The sequence below is a fragment of the Thamnophis elegans genome, chromosome 2, assembly GCF_009769535.1.
Source record: "Thamnophis elegans isolate rThaEle1 chromosome 2, rThaEle1.pri, whole genome shotgun sequence".
Taxonomy (NCBI): Eukaryota; Metazoa; Chordata; class Lepidosauria; order Squamata; family Colubridae; genus Thamnophis; species Thamnophis elegans.
The window spans coordinates 44,502,661-44,519,973 of record NC_045542.1 but is presented as its reverse complement, the minus strand read 5'-3'; the positions used below and the strand labels follow the sequence as shown (position 1 = coordinate 44,519,973).

Below are 17,313 nucleotides of genomic sequence, written 5' to 3'. Positions count from 1 at the left end.
GCAGTCACACCTAGAATATAATATATAAAAATTTTAAATAAAGTGTCACCCTTTGAGGTTCCTTTGGTTAGTTCTTCTTTGGAACAGCTAACTCACCTCTCTTATTTATTATCAGAACTGTTAAGACACGCATTAACCACAGAGGCATAATTTGTATTTGATGTTTCATTAACATTAAAGTTTCATTTTTAATAACTTATGAGAGCCTGGTATGGGTTCAGTTTAGTCAACTACTTTGGTGGTCTCTGCAGCTAAATAGCAAATGACTGATTCACACATGGGGTTGTCATAACGTGTTTGGTTTATGGTTTATCATGAATTCATGGTTATGGTCTACACTCCATGCTTTTGCTATTGGGATGGATTCAGACATCATGTAAAGCCAACCCTTCCCTCCACTCCAACACCCCAGGAAACTGCTTTGGTCGCACTGACCGATGATCTCTGGCGAGCCAGGGACGGGGGTCATGCCTCCGTCCTAGTGCTCCTTGACCTCTCAGCGGCCTTCGATACCATCGACCATGGTATCCTTCTGCGACAGTTACGAGAGGTGGGGGTGGGAGGCACCGTTCTTCGGTGGTTCTCCTCCTATCTCTCGGACAGGTCGCAGTCGGTGTTGGTCGGTGGGCAGAGGTCGGCCCCTAGGCCCCTTAAGTATGGGTGCCGCAGGGTTCGGTCCTGTCCCCCCTTCTGTTTAACATCTACATGAAGCCACTGGGTGAGATCATTCGGCGGCATGGGATAAAATACCACCAATATGCGGACGATACACAGTTGTATCTGTCCGCCCCATGCCAACTCAGTGAAGTGGTGGATGCGATGTGCTAGTGCCTGGAGGCTGTTAGGGTCTGGATGGGTGTAAACAAACTTGCACTCAATCCCGACAAGACCGAGTGGCTTGTGTTTTTCCCTCCCACTAATTGGCCTTGTTTTCCAACTCTCAGGCTGGGGGGTGAAATTATACGCCCCTCAGACAGGGTTCGCAATTTGGGAGTCCTCCTGGATCCACAGCTGACTTTAGAACACCATTTGTCGGCTGTGACCAGGGGGACATTTGCCCAGGTTCGCCTGGTGCACCAATTGCGTCCCTACCTGAACCGGGAGGCTCTCAGAACAGTCACTCACGCCCTTGTGACCTCAAGACTGGACTACTGTAATGCGCTCTACATGGGGCAGCTCTTGAACAGCATTTGGAGACTTCAGCTTGTCCAGAATGCAGCTGCTCGAGCAATTGTGGGTGCACCTCAGTTCACCCACGTTACACCTATCCTCCGCGAGCTGTACTGGCTGCCTATTGGTCTCCGGATGCGCTTCAAGGTGCTAGTCGTTACTTATAAAGCCCTACATGGTATCGGACCTGGGTACTTGAGAGACCGCCTCCTGCCAATTACCTCCCAAAGACCTATTAGATCCCACAGACTAGGCCTCCTCCGAATTCCATCCGCCGGCCAATGTCGACTGTCGACTACTCGGAGGAGAGCCTTCTCTATGGCTGCTCCGGCCCTCTGGAACGACCTCCCCGTGGAGATTCGGACCCTTACCACCCTTTAGGCTTTCTGCAAAGCCGTCAAGACCTGGCTGTTCCGGCAGGCCTGGGGCTGATGAGTTCCCAGCCCCACTCGAATTGTTGTGACTGTTGTGAGTTTTTTAAATCTGTCCTTTGTAATTTGTTTTTCGTCTTGTTTGTTCTTGTATTGTTCCCTTCCCCTTGGTTTGTTAGTCGCCCTGAGTCCCTCTGGGAATAGGGCGGCATACAAGTTTAATAAACCTAACCTAACCTAACCTAACCTAACCTAACCTAACCTAACCTAACCTAAAGAATTCAATGAAGTAAGGCTGTTTTTCAGGGCTCAGGAAACATGCCTACTTTTTGCAGTGATCTCCCCCCAGAGATTCATGTGGCTCCTACTCTTGTATCATTCAGGAAACTATTAAGACCTGGGTGTACTGATTGGGGACAGGATAATTTTGTCCTTCCGTTTTACTGTGTTTTGAATACTCTGAACTTCCAGTTAGTGGTATCTTTTATATGCTTTCATAGATAAATTAGTTCATGGTTGTAAACCGCTCAGAGTCTTTTAGGGCTCAGGTGACCTACATATTAAATAAATAAGAAGAAATAATAATGTGGCAAATGACAACTTCAGATAGGGACATAGGAAGTGGAAAGGCATTGGAGTTTTCCATTTCTTCTGTACTTTACATATGCATCTGCTCTAGTTTATTACTTATCAAAGGCTAGGGACATATTTTACTCATTATGGACTAAATTGATGAATACCCTTTCCAATAATTTTCCTGTTCTTTTAATTCACGTTTAGGGCTCATTGATGTAATTATTCATTTTTATGGTAGTGTTGAGCATTTCCATCATCAGCCCAGAACTGACTGTAGCTTGGTTGTTTTTTTAAAAAAAAGAAACATAAGCTGTTCAGTGCCTTGGGTCCCTTTTTTGTCTTCCTTGTAAACATCACTTTCTACTTTTGTTCTAAGTGAAACATTTTAATCCAATGGAAAAGTAAGTAAGGTTTGTACCGGAGGGAGGGAGGGAGGGAGGGAGGGAAGGAAGGAATTTTAATTTCATGGTGATTGATATTGTACTAACACGATGTCTTCTGAATTAGAACTAGATTCATGGTAAGCACTATTACCTTCAGTTGGCAGTAGAAGCTTATGGGGGGAATGTGATCAAGTGAAGTTAGGTCTCCACCATGCAAGAAATAGTCAAGAACTGAATGCAAAAGTAATGCAATCCAAACAATAAGAGATATCAATTAATATATTGCTAGTCCTACCTATCTGTAACATACATAACGAGATAGATAAAGAGATAGTATTACCCTTTTCAATACTTACCAAGTCTTAATCTGTGCATAAACACGTAAATAACTTCTCCCTTCAGAGCCTCATACCTTATCATGAGTTTTTCCACAATATTTTAATAGGAAGGAACAATCAAATTTACTCTGGACACCTTTCACACAACTACAGAAAAGCAGCACTCTTCTCTTGCGCTCTGCCTTTGTAATATTCCCCCATTCCACTTCTCTATACAGATTTGTGAGAAATACTTCTTGTAACTGATGAAGTGCACTGTAATTTCCAAAGTTGTAGGCTTTGTTAAATCTGTTTGGCTTCAAAGGCCCCTACTAGTTTGATGTTTTATTGAAACATGGCTGTCCTGTGGGAACTTTCCGAAAGGAAATCTCCAGCTGAGTAAACCATAACAGTAACAGACCATTTGGAAAGCTCACAGCATCAAATTCAAGAGCTTTTACTTATTGACTATTTAAATCAGCATGACTGGAAGTCTGAAATAAACTTTTTTAAAAATGTTATTCCCAGCATGGGTTCTCAGCATGAAGGCAATTGGGGAAGCAGCTCTACTCAAGAGGGTTTTTAATTTTGCCCATTTGAAACACCACACTCAATCCATATGCAGCATGCATTGTTATGGGGAAAAGTAAATAAACTGAAATTACCAGAAATTTCCCCCACAATTCTGCCCTGCAGAAATCTTGAAAATGTCTCCATTGTCAATTAACATAATCCACTCTGCTAAACTTTTTCAAAATATGGCATTCTCCAGATGTGCAGGGACTACAGTTCTATGAATTTTCAACCAGCAAGACCAAATGCAGGGACTTATGGACGTTGCAGTCCAAATACTTCAGGAAAGGAACCAATTCGTGGAAGGAGGCAGTGAGTCTAAATGCAAACTAATGGCAATTTTGAATGCCCAGAGTCCATAGATTCTACAGTATTTGTATATTGGAAAGTTGGGGGTATTTACAGCACAGGGAAATCTCTTATGAAAAAGTGGGGTGGGGGAGGAGGAAAACACCCCACCCCTCCCAAGATATTTTAAAAATGCAAACACCTTAAAAGGCAACATAGCTCCAAAACAGTTGATTGAAAAACAAAACAAGGATTGCAAGCAAGATTTTTAAAAAAATCTTATGTTAAACAAAAAAAGTGATATGCATTATAACATTATATATTTGAAGAAAAAACATTTTATAAAAGTAGAATAAGATGGGGAGAAATTTAAAAAAAAGATGCCCACTCATTTTCTAGATGAAACAGAAACATGCAATTCTTGCCTCCACATACAAACAACATGTTAAAGATGCAGAGGAAAGCCAATTTAATCTCGCGATTAAGGGACCAGGTTAGAAACCAGGAGGCTGTGAGTTCTAATCCTGCCTGAAGCATGAAAGCCAGCTGGGTAAGTTTTAGCCAGTCACACTCTCTCAGCCCAAGCCACTTCACAGGGTTGTTGTTATGGGGAAAATAGGAGGAGGAAGAAGTATTAGGTATGTTTGCTGCCTTTGAGTAATTTATAAAAATAATAAAGGTGGGATTAAAAAAATATATCTAAAAAAACCAACTGAAATATATAAACTGTGCAACATGCGTTGAATAACACAATCACACAAGCTATAGAAACAACAGCCAAAGTCTGCCAATGTGATAAGAATTGCAGCACAGTCTCGCACAGCAGTTTGCCTGAGTGACTAGCAGCCAAATAGCAATGCAATGTAATGCAACACAATGTTTTCTGCTCTTTCGCTATACAGCTGCCTGAAGCCAACCAGAAAGATGCCATCTTAGTGGGAGATATATTCTACACTGCGTCTCATTGATAGAGCTAAAACAATTGTGGGAATAACAATAACAACAACAACAAAATCAGCTTCCAGAGGGCAGCAATTTTCATCTTCAGATAGCAGTCTAGATTCTGGATTGTTGTTCCATTGAAAAGCCTGCATTTAAATCATATACTGCCTGTTTCTTCATCTCTAACATCAAGGAGGGGGGGGGGGTCTCATAAACTAGTATTTCGTATTTTCTGACAAAGCCGGAGGGTTTTTCATCCCAGTTTTTAAAGAAAATGTGTTTGTTAAATTGAACAGGAGTGTTAGTAAAAGCAGGGCTGGAAGGGGGGGGGGAATAAAGGGTTTGTTATAAAAATGATTTAGCCTCCGGAGCCCACCATACCGTGGGGGGAGGTGATCCTCTTCCAATCAGGGGGACGTTTTCATATCGTGGATTCCCACCAAAGAGCACAGCTTGGTTCCTGCAGGTAAAGAGGAGTCAGATCAGGAGGACAATCTATTAAAAGGAAATCTCTCATGGGCTACGAAATATTCCTGACATTCTTGCAGAAGCAGGGGATCATTGTTGGGGGCAGAAGACTGTGGGAGTGGGGAAAAAGTGGGAGTGGGGATACACTGGGTATTATTCACGCTCATGTTTGTGTCTGAAGCACTTATGGTGCTTCCAAGTTGAAACAATTAGCGAGTGACATCACTGTTGCTCGGGGGACATCTGGTTGGGGGTTCTTTCATGTCCTCATTAATGTGCCCACAAAAGTGGTATCTATCTACTTGAGATTACATGCTTTCGAACTGCTAGGAGGAGCTAGAGCGAATGACGGGAGCTCATCCCATCACGCAGCAGCACTTGGATCTCGAGCCATTTATTAATTTTTCTCCTTGCAGCACATTGAAGATATTTTAGAGAGGGAATCATTAAGCATTCATAAATGCCCTGATCACAAGTCTTTTTTGCCCTGGTACTCTCCAGATTACATGGGAACTTACATCATCTCTAGTTCAATACTCAAAGATAGAGCTGGCTGGGGAAAATACAAATGTTACTCCCAACACATCTGAAGAACGCCCGATTGGGAGAAGCTACACCAGCTCTCATGAGCTGTCTCCCTGATCTGTAAAACACCGTGGGGAAGGAATTCATTCTGGATCAAACTCCTCTACATTCAGTGAGCACCATGTACTGCAAAGAAAAACTTGAGCCTTGAGAACAATAGCAAAGGACATGCGTACCCTCTTTCTTTTATGCGCAATGATTGTGAGAGGAAGGACATCCAGAAAAAGTCACTCAGGGACAGATAAAAAGAACAGTAGTTAACGTTCTGCCCCTCTGAGGCCTAGCAATGCTCCAAGTTTATTTTACAACATCCTCCAAAGGAGAAAGAGGATGAGAAGAATAAGATGATGACTAGTTGCTTATCAAGTCAAAACTTAAGGTTGACCCATCCTTCCGAGGTAGGTAAAATGAGGACCCAGATTGTTGGGGGCAATAGGCTGACTCTGTAAACTGCTTAGAGAGGGCTGTAAAAGCACTGTGAATTGGTATATAAGTGCTATTGCTATTTAACACAATTTTTCCTAAATGTTCTTCAGACATCTGGGCCTCCCATTCCCATTATCCCCAGATGGTAGGGAATTTGGACATGTAACCAAGGTTACTAGGTGAAAGGCTGGCAACTCAGCAGTTTCATTGAACTGTGCAATCACAAGTAAGTGTGAATATAGCGCAGGGCATTCAAGGGTTTATATTCCAAATGGGAAACCAACTTTTCTGCAAATCGTCTTTATATGGCAGAATTTATATGCCTGTGAAAACCTCTTGGTACTCCGCTCAGGTAGATTTTAGGTAGCGTTGTTTCCCTCTGAGGATTTACTATAATGTACAGTATCCAAAAGAACAGTTTTGAATCAGCTTCCATTTTTAACCCAGATCTGGAATCAGCAACTAGGTATGTTTCTGAGGTCGCAATTGGGAAAAAAAAATCATTCAGCATAGAAATCGCACAATTTTTCTTTCTTCCTATCTAAATTGGAGTCATAAAGGCAGGCAGAACAATGCACCCTTCCTCATCTCTATGACTGGACAGAAAAGAGACAACTTGTTTGATTGCTGCTTATCAGAAGCACTTTTGATTTCTAAGTTTTTGCAGCAAACAGTTCAGAGAACTGAAGGGAGAGACCAGATGGTTCCCACCAGAAATGGAAAATCTGCTTCTCGACATTTTGGATGGACTTTCTCCTCCAATTAGATAGAGCTGAAGTGGCGCAATGGTTAGAGTGCAGTACTGCAGGCTACTTCAGCTGACTGCTAGATGCAGTTCAGCAGTTCAAATATCACCAGGCTGAATGTTGACTCAGCCTTCCATCCGTCTGAGGTGGGCAAAATGAGGGCCCAATTGTTGGGGGCAATATGCTGACTCTGTAAACAGCTTAGAGAGGGCTGTAAAAGCACTATGAAGCAGTATATAAGTCTAAGTGCTATTGCTGTTGCCCTTTTCCATTGTTAAACCTTGCTCAAATTCAGTAGTCAATTCAACGATAACACCATCTCCCTGAAGGAAACACTAACAATTTATGAGGATACTGAAGATATGGGTTCAACAGCTGCCTAAAATCCAAAGTAGGATTAAGTAGTACACAATACACATCTGCCTAGTGACAGATGGGATATGATGCCATCTCCAGAGCTTCCCCACCATGCTCTTTTCTGGTGGCTGCTGGCCTCTACAGCCAGAGAATCAGTACTGGAGCTAGAAGTTACTAGATTTTCACCGAAAAGATGGCAGCAGCTATGTATATCTTCTCATGCATAGATGAAAAATAAAGATTCACTTGAATCAAAATAAATTCCTAATGAATTTATGTACATGCCCATATATTTTGCTTGACCAAAATATGTAAATGGTTGTCACTGTCTTCAAGATTTAATTTTCAGCCTAGCCTGCAACCTTCAGATTTCTTAATAATCCCGCATCCTAAGCAACTCTGACAATGTTTGACTTTCTTTGACATCAAACATTCCCCCAATTTTTCTTTTTATTGCTATCCATTATTTCCTTCCAAGCCAAGTCATAGAAAGGTGCAAAAAAGGAAGTACCATTTATACTTGTAGATGAGCTGAGAATTTTGGGTTTCAAAATATACTCCCAAAATTGGGTTCAGGTTATCTGCAGACCAGTCTGTCATGGCTTTAAAAACCATAGCTTTATAAACGCTGACATAACACTTTCAATATTCTGTCCACTGCTGTGATTAAAAATTCAAGGATTGACTTATCCACGGGTGACCCATTTTTCATGGCATTTTGGTTGAAATTTCAAGGGTTGGTTTATCTGCAATTATAAACGATAAATGGGCAATACTTTCTCCCATCAAAAGTCAGCGCATTTTCCAGCCAATCAACCAATAAATATATTTAAACAAAGATCTTTTCATAAAAGAACATGCAAATGTATATGACAACTCAACAAGGGGAAAAAACCCCTCCCGTGTTAAACTAAAGGATCGCACCACAGTAATTAAAATATAATAAAAGATGCAAAAAATAGGACAACAGCTTGTTTCACACATCTCTAGGGATATTTTAAAAACTGCATCTAGGCGTTATTTTTAAAAATGTTTTCTCCAACATACAGTTCAAAAGTAGAGTTTCTCAACATTTTTCATCTTTAAGGCTGTCTTCTTTCTATAAGAAGGCAATTGCTAGAGTTTGAATAGTTAGCAGCTGTACAAAGCTGGATTTTGCATCTTGTGGCTGGGATGTCAGGACTATGGGGGGGGGGCATGGGTTGACAGATATTAGGTTGGTAAAATGGGAAAACATCATGGTTTTCAGAGAAAGATGGAATGATGGAAGAAACAACAAAAGTCAGAACAAATCTGAACAGGGCCACAGTACCAAAGTATAGTAAGTTAAGGTAAAGGTTCCCCTCGCACATATGTGCTAGTCGTTCCCGACTCTAGGGGATGGTGCTCATCTCTGTTTCAAAGCTGAAGAGCCAGTGCTATCCGAAGACATCTCTGTGGTCATGTGGCCAGCATAGCTAAATGCTGAAGATGCACGGAACGCTGTTACCTTCCCACCAAAGGTGGTTTCTATTTTTCTACTTGCATTTTTACATGCTTTCGAACTGCTAGGTTGGCAGAAGCTAGGACAAGTAACAGGAGCTCACTCTGTTACGCGGCACTAGGGATCCGAACTGCCGACCTTTCTGATCGATAAACTCAGTCTTAGCCACTGAGCCACTGTGTCCCTATAAGGTGGAGAACACCAAATAGCAGAGGTTATCTCTGTTGCCACCTTGAAAACTTCACAGGAGAGAATGTGGGCTTAAGTACTGATTACCGCTTAACCTCTGCGTCTTCTACTAATTCCATGCATACTTACATGTACTCAGACACTGGTGCATTGGAGATGGTCTGGGCAGGAGGCTGAAGGCTTGTCTGACTGCCCAGGCTGCTACTGTAGCTACAGAAACTACGGAGTTGCCCACGGTTGGGATTGTGGGCAGCAATACGTCGAGCCTGTGGGTTGAAGGGGTCTTCTTCGTCTATGTCATCATAATCCCGATCCCTAGAAGGAAAAAAACCCCAACAACAATGGTCCATCTTAGAAAATAAAATAAAATTGGAACGCAGAGGATAGTTATGAACAAAGTGGCAAGTGAGAAGATGTTAACACTCATTCCTGGAGGGATGGGGTATTCCAGTTGCTTCAAGTATCCCTTAATTTTAAAGTTTCTTTTGTAATGTTAGGAGAGACCAGGAAAGGAACCATAGTATCTGAAAAAAGAGAGCTTTTGTTTCACTGTAGAAAACCCAACCCTAAGGGACAGTTTGATATTAATCAGGAAGCAGGGAGAAAAAAAAAGCAGAAAGAATGGATTGTGTCAGTGTAGTATTCATGAACTGGAATAGGGCTTAGTAACAAGGTCAGCCTATGGGAGTTGAAACAGTTTGAAGCTTGGGCGTGGGTTAGCTCTGTAGCTCTGAGTCTGTGCTGAGCTCTAAACTAATCTGCTGCTCTGAACTGAAACTGTACTCTGCCTGTGTTTCTTTGTATTTACTACAACATTGGAAAACCTGCCTTTTGGTATTGTATATTTACTTCATGTGTTATATTATATATAAAGAAAAATTAATGAATCCTGCTGAATCAATTACCTTTGTGTGCTTTCTGGATGAGATTGCTACTGCAAACTCTGACAGATTCCTTCACCACTTTTAGGTAATGAAAGAAGAACAAACATACAGAAGTTATCCAAAAATTGATGTTTTGATGATCAGGAATGTATTATTTATTAAGTTTATATGCTACCCATCTCAATTGTTGAGTGACTCTGTGGAGCTTAAAACTAAGGAATGCTAGAGACAGCCTATACGTGATGCTAGAATAATGGGGAGAATATTCTTTTGTTGTGTTTTTCTCTCTCATAGATGAATTGTCTGATTCTCTCCCCCTTACTGTTCTCTGCATCCTCTCTCAGAAAATTAAGGGTGAATATGAGAAACCCGGAAAGACACTAAAGGTTTAACTATTCAACAATTGATGAATACATTCTGTTAAGTGACATTAAGTGACCATAACATTACTAAATAACCTTATGCTATGCTATTTAGTCAATATCGCCCATCGCATAATCTCTAGAATGCTTCTTTAAGTTCGTCAACATGCATAGCTGTCAATGAGGAACAGGACAGTAGAAAGATCAGCTCATAACTCTGCAACTTTATTGAAGGAGAAATCAGACTGACGTTCTGGTCATTGCAGAAAATCACCCGTTTTTATTTTATTTATTTTCAAACACATCCCTCTGTCGTCAGCAAGGTTATTTTGACTTTGTGGTATCCCTGGGAAATGTATTCTGTTTTACCTGCTGGTTAAATGTTTCCAGGCTCGAGGCATGGCACATATGATGGTGGAGAAGGATACAGCAGCCATCAGAGAGAAGAGGGTGAGGTAGAGCAAGCCTTCCACCCCATCGTAGCAGATCCCAACCAAGGCATCCAGGTAATCCTTTAGTGAAAGGAAGGGGGGTGAGGGAGAGAAGAAAGGAAGCGTCTTGCTCTCGTGCTAAGAACACCTTTGTCCCCAAAGTAGAGTGTGTCCTATGCTGCTTACCTTGTGAAGGCCCCTGCAGTCCAGCATGGCAGTCAGCTGGTGGAGGTTGATTTCAGAGTAGTTCAGTAACTTCTGCATATCAAGCAGGTCTTTCTGCAGCAAGGGCAAAAGCTATCACAGAAGGGGCATATATTCTATCGGAAAAGGAACGGTGTTCACCATACCTAGAATGACTGCCCAGCCATCACTGTGACTAGATACCTACTGTACTGCAGTCGTAGCCTATCTTTTCTGGCTGGCATACACAGTACCGCCTCTCTATTTTTTTTGTGTGATATCAAATTGGGCTGAGAAATGGTGAATGGCCTAGTGACTTTCTCTGTCTGACTCCAAATTGGACCCGTTATCCTTCTGATCTTAATTTGACTATTGCTCAGCATTGGTTTTATAGAAACATGGATAACTTTAGAGCTATAGTGGTTTTACAAAACCTCATGAAGAGGAAAAGGGCTTCTTCTCTTGGTACTGCTATTTGTTAGTACCAGGGATTCTCTATCATTTGATTAAACGATAAAAGAAAGGAAAACAGAACTATCTTATTGTTCATCTGTGGGCAATAGATATACACAGAAAGTCATCTCACTTATGCATGGAGGCATTGCTTGATTTCAGTTACTTTTGCTAAAGCCCCCACGGAGTTGGCAGAACTGAGGAAGCAAAGACAACCTAATTTTCAGGAAGATATCTGTAATGTTTGTCTGAGATAACATTTTTTTAAAAAAACCATCAGCCACAGTCATAGCAATTTATTAATTTGGAGTTTCTTTGAAACACTTACTTCTCACAACTTTCACATCAGGATTTTTTAGCTTCTTCTCACATAAGCCAATGACTTCATCCCTTGCTCACAATCTCTCACAATGCTCTTGGACCGTGATGGCAAACCTATGGCACGCGTGCCACAGGTGGCAGGCGGTGCCATATCTGAGGGCACGCGAGGTATTGCCCTATGTCAGCTCATGCTGGCCAGCTGATTTTCATGCATGCGCGCAGGCCTCACTGAAACCTCCGGACTTCCGGTAGGCCTGTTTTTCGCCCTCCCCATGCTCCAGTGGTTTCAGGAAAGCCTCTCCCTTCTGCTTCTGGAGGAAGGCAATAAATGGCCCAACGGGCCTATTGGAAGTTTGGAGGCTTCAGTGAGCCCTGTGCACATGCACGGGGGGGGGGAGAGGGAGGAGTGTAGGCGCACAACCCCCCATGTGCCTGAACCTGAGAAGCCTATGCGGACAGACACACCTACCCTCTAAAACCAATATTACACTTCATTTCACATGGCAGACAAAATGTGACCATGCATACGTTGTTCGACTCCAACCAATAAGCCTTTGCTACGGTTTGCAGATGCTCATCCATGTTACACAGAACATTGAATGACATTTCCTGTCAAAAACCAGTTTGTTAAGCAATTGGCTTTTTTTATCTAGCAGAAGGCGGCTTTGACATTTCATCTACATCTGAAATATACAAATAGAGCCCCCAATTGCTAATTCTCTTCTGTTCATATAAAATTTAATTACATCTGTTAAAATGGCTTCCAGTCACTACAGTACTGTCCTTTATATTCTCTGGATATGTTGGGAATACAGCTCATAGAATTACTACCTGGAGACACCAAATCAGTGAAGACTATGATTACAGGGGATCCTAGACCCTGTAACCTCTGTTACTGTATCGTCATGGCATCTGTGTCCCGTCAACCATAAACAATGATTTTCCTGCTGCTTGCTTTATCTTCAGGTACCGTGTTTCCCTGAAAGTAAGACAGTGTCTTATTTTCTTTTGACCCCCAAAATAAGCACTTGCCCTTATTTTCGGGGAGGTCTTATTATTTTTGAGGTGCAGGAAGCGGCGAGTGTGGTCACCTCATGGTTGGTGGTGTGTTGCAATATTTTCAGGGAGGGCTTATTTTCGGGGGAGGGATTATTTTAGTGCATGCACTCAAAAGCCCGATTGGGCTTATTATCTGGGGAGGTCTTATTTTCAGGGAAACAGGGTAGTTCCTAAGAATATTCAACATTTCCCTGGTTAAATATGTGCCCATATTTTGTATTTGCCAAATACTGTTTCTGAAGCAGCAGGTGGGACCCACTTCTAAATGTATGTAATTCAGAAGCTTCCATCAAAGAACGTTGCCTGCTTCCAGGGGAAAAGACAACATTGTGCAACTTACTTTGGCTGTAGGGAAAAAAGGCACTGCAAACTGCACAAGACCCTGAATCTGGATCTGCATGGTTGTGAGAGAACGCTGGTAAATAGTCAGGGCCTACAAATAAAGAACACATCGTGCAAGGTATTAGCCATTTTTTTCCTACATAAATCTTGGGGTACAGGCAATCCTTGACGTACGACCACAATTGAGCCCAAAATTTCCATTGCTGAGCGAGACAGTTGTTACTTGAATTTTGCCTCATTTTGCAACCTTTCTTGCCAGAGATATTAAGTGGATCACTGCAGTTGTTAAATTAGTAACACAGCTTTACGTGAATCTGGCTTCTCCATTGACTTTGCTTGTCATAAGGTTGCAAAAGGTGATCATATGGCCCTGGGACACTGCAACCATCAATAAATACATGACAGTTGCCCAGCGTCTGAATTTTGATCACTTGGCCACAGGGTGCTGCAATGTTGGTAAGCCTGAAAAATGATCCTGTTACCTTTTTCATTGCTGTTGTAACTTTGAATGGTCACTAAACTAATATTTGTAAGTCAAGGATGTCCTGCAAACAGATTAAATGCTATCCTCTTTCAACCCTTAGGAGTCAGTCCACACTCTTTTACATCAACATTCAAAACATCGGAAAGCTTTCTCTCCCTGGAAATCCAATGAGCCAAATGGTTCTCTTACCTACATTTCATAATTAATACCTTCTAGGTAGAGGTCCAACTTGCCAGGACTTACTGAGATTACAAAAGCCATAGGAGACATCAAGGCTGGATCTTCCAAACTAACAAACATGTTCAGATAAGGATGTTTCCTTACCTGGGGAGAGCCCAGTGGTGCAGTAGTTGGAATGCAGTATTGCAGGCAAACTCTGCCCACACACCAAAGGTTTGATCCTGACAAGCTCAAGGTTGACTCAGCCTTCCAAAGTCAGTAAAATGAAGACCCAGTTTGCTGGAGGCAATAAGCAAACAATGCTTCTAGACTATAAACAGACCAGAGTGTGCTATAAAACGCTATGGGGCAGTACATAAGCCTAAATGCTATTGCTATTTTTATGAAGAGTAATGCTCACCAATTTTCCCTGCCCTATTACTGAAAGCAAGCTGATTCTTGGAATAAAGAGCCATGCTTCTCTTTTCATTGCTGTTGGGGGATCCTTTGCCAATGATGTACAAAGGCAAGCAAGTTCTTACCTGTTGAAAGGGGCTGGTCGGACTCTGTCTACAATACAGGTAGTACTGTACGATTTCTACAAAAGCAAGGTTCAAGAGGAAGAGAGTTAGTTATTGATTAAAGTGTGACACTTTTAGCAACTTGTAAACCACACTGGGTCAGCACTGATCAGCATCAGTTGAGACAGCACTGTATGGGGTGTCTCAGTTTACAATGCTGGCATTGTCTAATGTATGTTTAAAAAAATAATGCTGCAGAAAAGTTTGTATCTAAAGGTTTTGGCAGACTTTTGACATAAGCAGAATGAGAAGCAATACTTGAGTAAATCTATTTTCATGTGCCACATAAATCATAGCCTGCCATGAATGTTTCAGCTTTCATTAATGATAAAGCTACATCTTACACCATATCTCATAAATACTGTCCATAAAAGCAACTGCTAAGGATATCTAATAAATGATTGGTTCACCAAATCCCTACCTTACTTAACCCTTCCTCACTTGATGATTCTTCCAAAGCAATCTCCCCTCCTAATCTGAAGTTCTGTCTTAGTATCTTAAGAGACACAGCAAATGCCAAGGATAATTAGCAAATGGTCACTTCACATAATCTCCTATCCCTACTAAACTTACTTAACCTTTCATCTTTTGCAGATCCTTCAAAACAAGTTGGAACAACTAAGCTGTGGTTCTACTTTAATAAAAGGAAATAAAATGAAATCTGAGCCCCTAGTTTAAGAAAAAAAATCTGAGAACTTCGGCAAACATTAACAAAGGGGATGTTTGGACACAGATTCTATAATCGGGAGTATTCTCTTATTGCCTCTGTTCACTGGATATGTTAAACTGGTTTTTACCTCAAACAGCCAGGGGACCCTTGTGGGGTAAATTAACTCTACTTACTGTATTTTTGAGCGTATAAGACACATCTTTTTCCCCTCAAAAAAGAGGCTGAAAATCTGGGTGCATCTTATACATTGAATACAGCATTTTTTTGTCTCACGAAACCTCATCCCCTTCACCAAAATGGCTGTGCATAGCTTTTAGGAGGCTTTCAGAGTGCTCCTGGGGGCTGGCGGGGGGGCAGAAATGAGCAAAGAGCGGGCAGTTTTTTGCTCAATTTTGGCCCCCCAGCCCCCAGGAGCACTCTATAAGCGTCCTAAAGGCTATCCATGCCCTTTTTTTTTTACAAAAATCGGCCTGTTTTTGTGATAAATGGGTCATTTTTGCTTGTTTTTGCCCCCCCGCCCCCCGAGCACTCTACAAACCTCCTAAAGGCTATTCATGCCCTTAAAAAACGGGCCTGTTTTCGTGAAAAACTGGCCGTTTTGGGGAGGTTTGCAGAGTGCAAAAACGTTTTTTTTTTTTAATTTGCCTCTTCAAAACCTTGGTGCGTCTTATACTCTGGTGCGTCTTATACTCCGAAAAATATGGTAGTCAGTGTTCTCATAGGATGGCAGTTCATGGACTCTTAAGATTAAACTAGAAGACCTCCAAAGTCCCGTCTAACTTTTTGATTCTATGATCTTTCCATGCTACCAAACCAGAAGTAAGTTTTAGAATGACCCAACAAAATTGGTCCCTCTAAGATCTACTTGTGTGCTCCTTGTTTTTTTTTAACCCTTCTATACATAGTCCCAAAGTAGGTTGGAAAAGCACAATCAGGATCTGAGCACTTTCCACATAAATATTCACATTATCCCTCAATTCAAATGTGGTACCTTAAAATCTCTGGATTTTATATACTGATGTTTATCTATGCAGAGCTGGGTCTAAGGTTTACATCAGTTTTATTTCTCTTCTTTCCATTTTCACTTAAGGGGTTGTCCTCCACTACTCAAACGATGGCAAAAGCAATATTTTTACCTGCACTGAGGTCACTTTTTGTCATATTCAGAATGAATTTATCTGGAGACACGCAAAAGTCACTGGTACCCTATAAGAGGCAAAATTTTATTTATTTATTTAGTATAATTTTTATTACATTTTTTTAAAAAGAAGACAAAATTAATGTATTTAAAAAGAAAGTTATCATTACTAGAACTTCTACTTAAGGAAGTTACATGCTGAAGAGTTAAGAAATTGTTTCTACATATCCCATCATTGCCAAGTGAATGGATAGACTGCACAGGTAGAATGTGCATATGAATTTAAGATATGAAACCTTCCTATGAATATGCATTTGTTTTAACTTTTATTCTTCTATGTTGAATATATACACTAATTATATCTATATGAAAACAATGCACATGTAAAAATCAAGGTGTTCATAAAAGTAGACTTCTCAGATAACAAAGAAACCAGACCAATAAGGATGCTGCAATAATTGTTAAATATCTCATGCTTAGATGAAATTTACTTTCTGATACTACCATCTGTCAAAAAATTAGAATAACCAAAGTTTGAAAATATAACATAAAGGAAATCATTTAATCTCTTCCTGGCTCCCCTTGAAATCTAAATTGGCAGTACTTGAGAGACCGCCTTCTGCCGATTACCTCCCTCCGACCGATTAGATCGCACAGACTGGGCCTCCTCCGAATTCCATCCGCCAGTCAATGTCGACTGGCGACTACACGGAGGAGAGCCTTTTCTGTTGCAGCTCCGACCCTGTGGAACGATCTCCCCATTGAGATTCGCACCCTCACCACCATTCAGACCTTCCGCGCAGCCCTTAAGATCTGGCTCTCCCAGCAGGCCTGGGGATAGGTTCCCAATTTACCCGCCCGAGTGTTGACTGTGGAATGCAAGTTGTGTTTTATTATTTTATTTTGTTCACTTATTGTTTGTTTTTTGGTATTGCACTCCCTTCCCTGTGATTGTAAGCCGCCCTGAGTCCCCTCAGGGAGAAGGGCGGCCTATAAATCTTAATAAAATGTCTAAAAAAAAAAAAAAAGTGCTGAAGATACATGGCAAATTAATTTTTCTCTGCCTGAGGAAGCAGAGCAGGCAGGCAACCAAGCAAAACACCTTCAAGATGACATCTGCTCATTTTAAATAACCAATCTCCTTGTTGCTCAAAATTCCTCTTGCTAAGTATGCATTGTGCTATGAGAAGGTATGATTCTGGAGACACAAAAGCAGGAAAGGCTGCAGGAAGCAAGGCAAGGAAGAACAAAAAAAGCCCAACGAACAGGCCTTTTAGCTGTCAGAAAGTTGGAAAGAACAGTTTGGCGGCCTCCGGTGGTCAGTGACCGGGACCTAAGGCATCACAGTAAACTTAGTACACTGAGCCCTTAA

General features: G+C 41.4%; 1 protein-coding gene across 2 annotated transcripts in view; it reads right to left on the bottom strand.

The window, feature by feature from the left end:
• Positions 1–17,313, bottom strand: part of TTYH2 (tweety family member 2) — an 85,270-nt gene that overhangs the window by 4,319 nt on the left and 63,638 nt on the right. The window contains exons 7-13 of one of the 2 annotated variants that reach the window (XM_032212155.1): positions 15,940–16,009; positions 14,095–14,150; positions 12,908–13,000; positions 10,738–10,848; positions 10,490–10,632; positions 9,004–9,189; positions 5,002–5,080 (exon numbers count right to left, since the gene is read on the bottom strand). In XM_032212155.1, coding sequence (XP_032068046.1) covers positions 5,002–5,080; positions 9,004–9,189; positions 10,490–10,632; positions 10,738–10,848; positions 12,908–13,000; positions 14,095–14,150; positions 15,940–16,009 — 738 coding nt within the window. The remainder of the gene's footprint in view (positions 1–5,001; positions 5,081–9,003; positions 9,190–10,489; positions 10,633–10,737; positions 10,849–12,907; positions 13,001–14,094; positions 14,151–15,939; positions 16,010–17,313) is intronic. The other variant, XM_032212156.1, reaches the window with a different exon arrangement.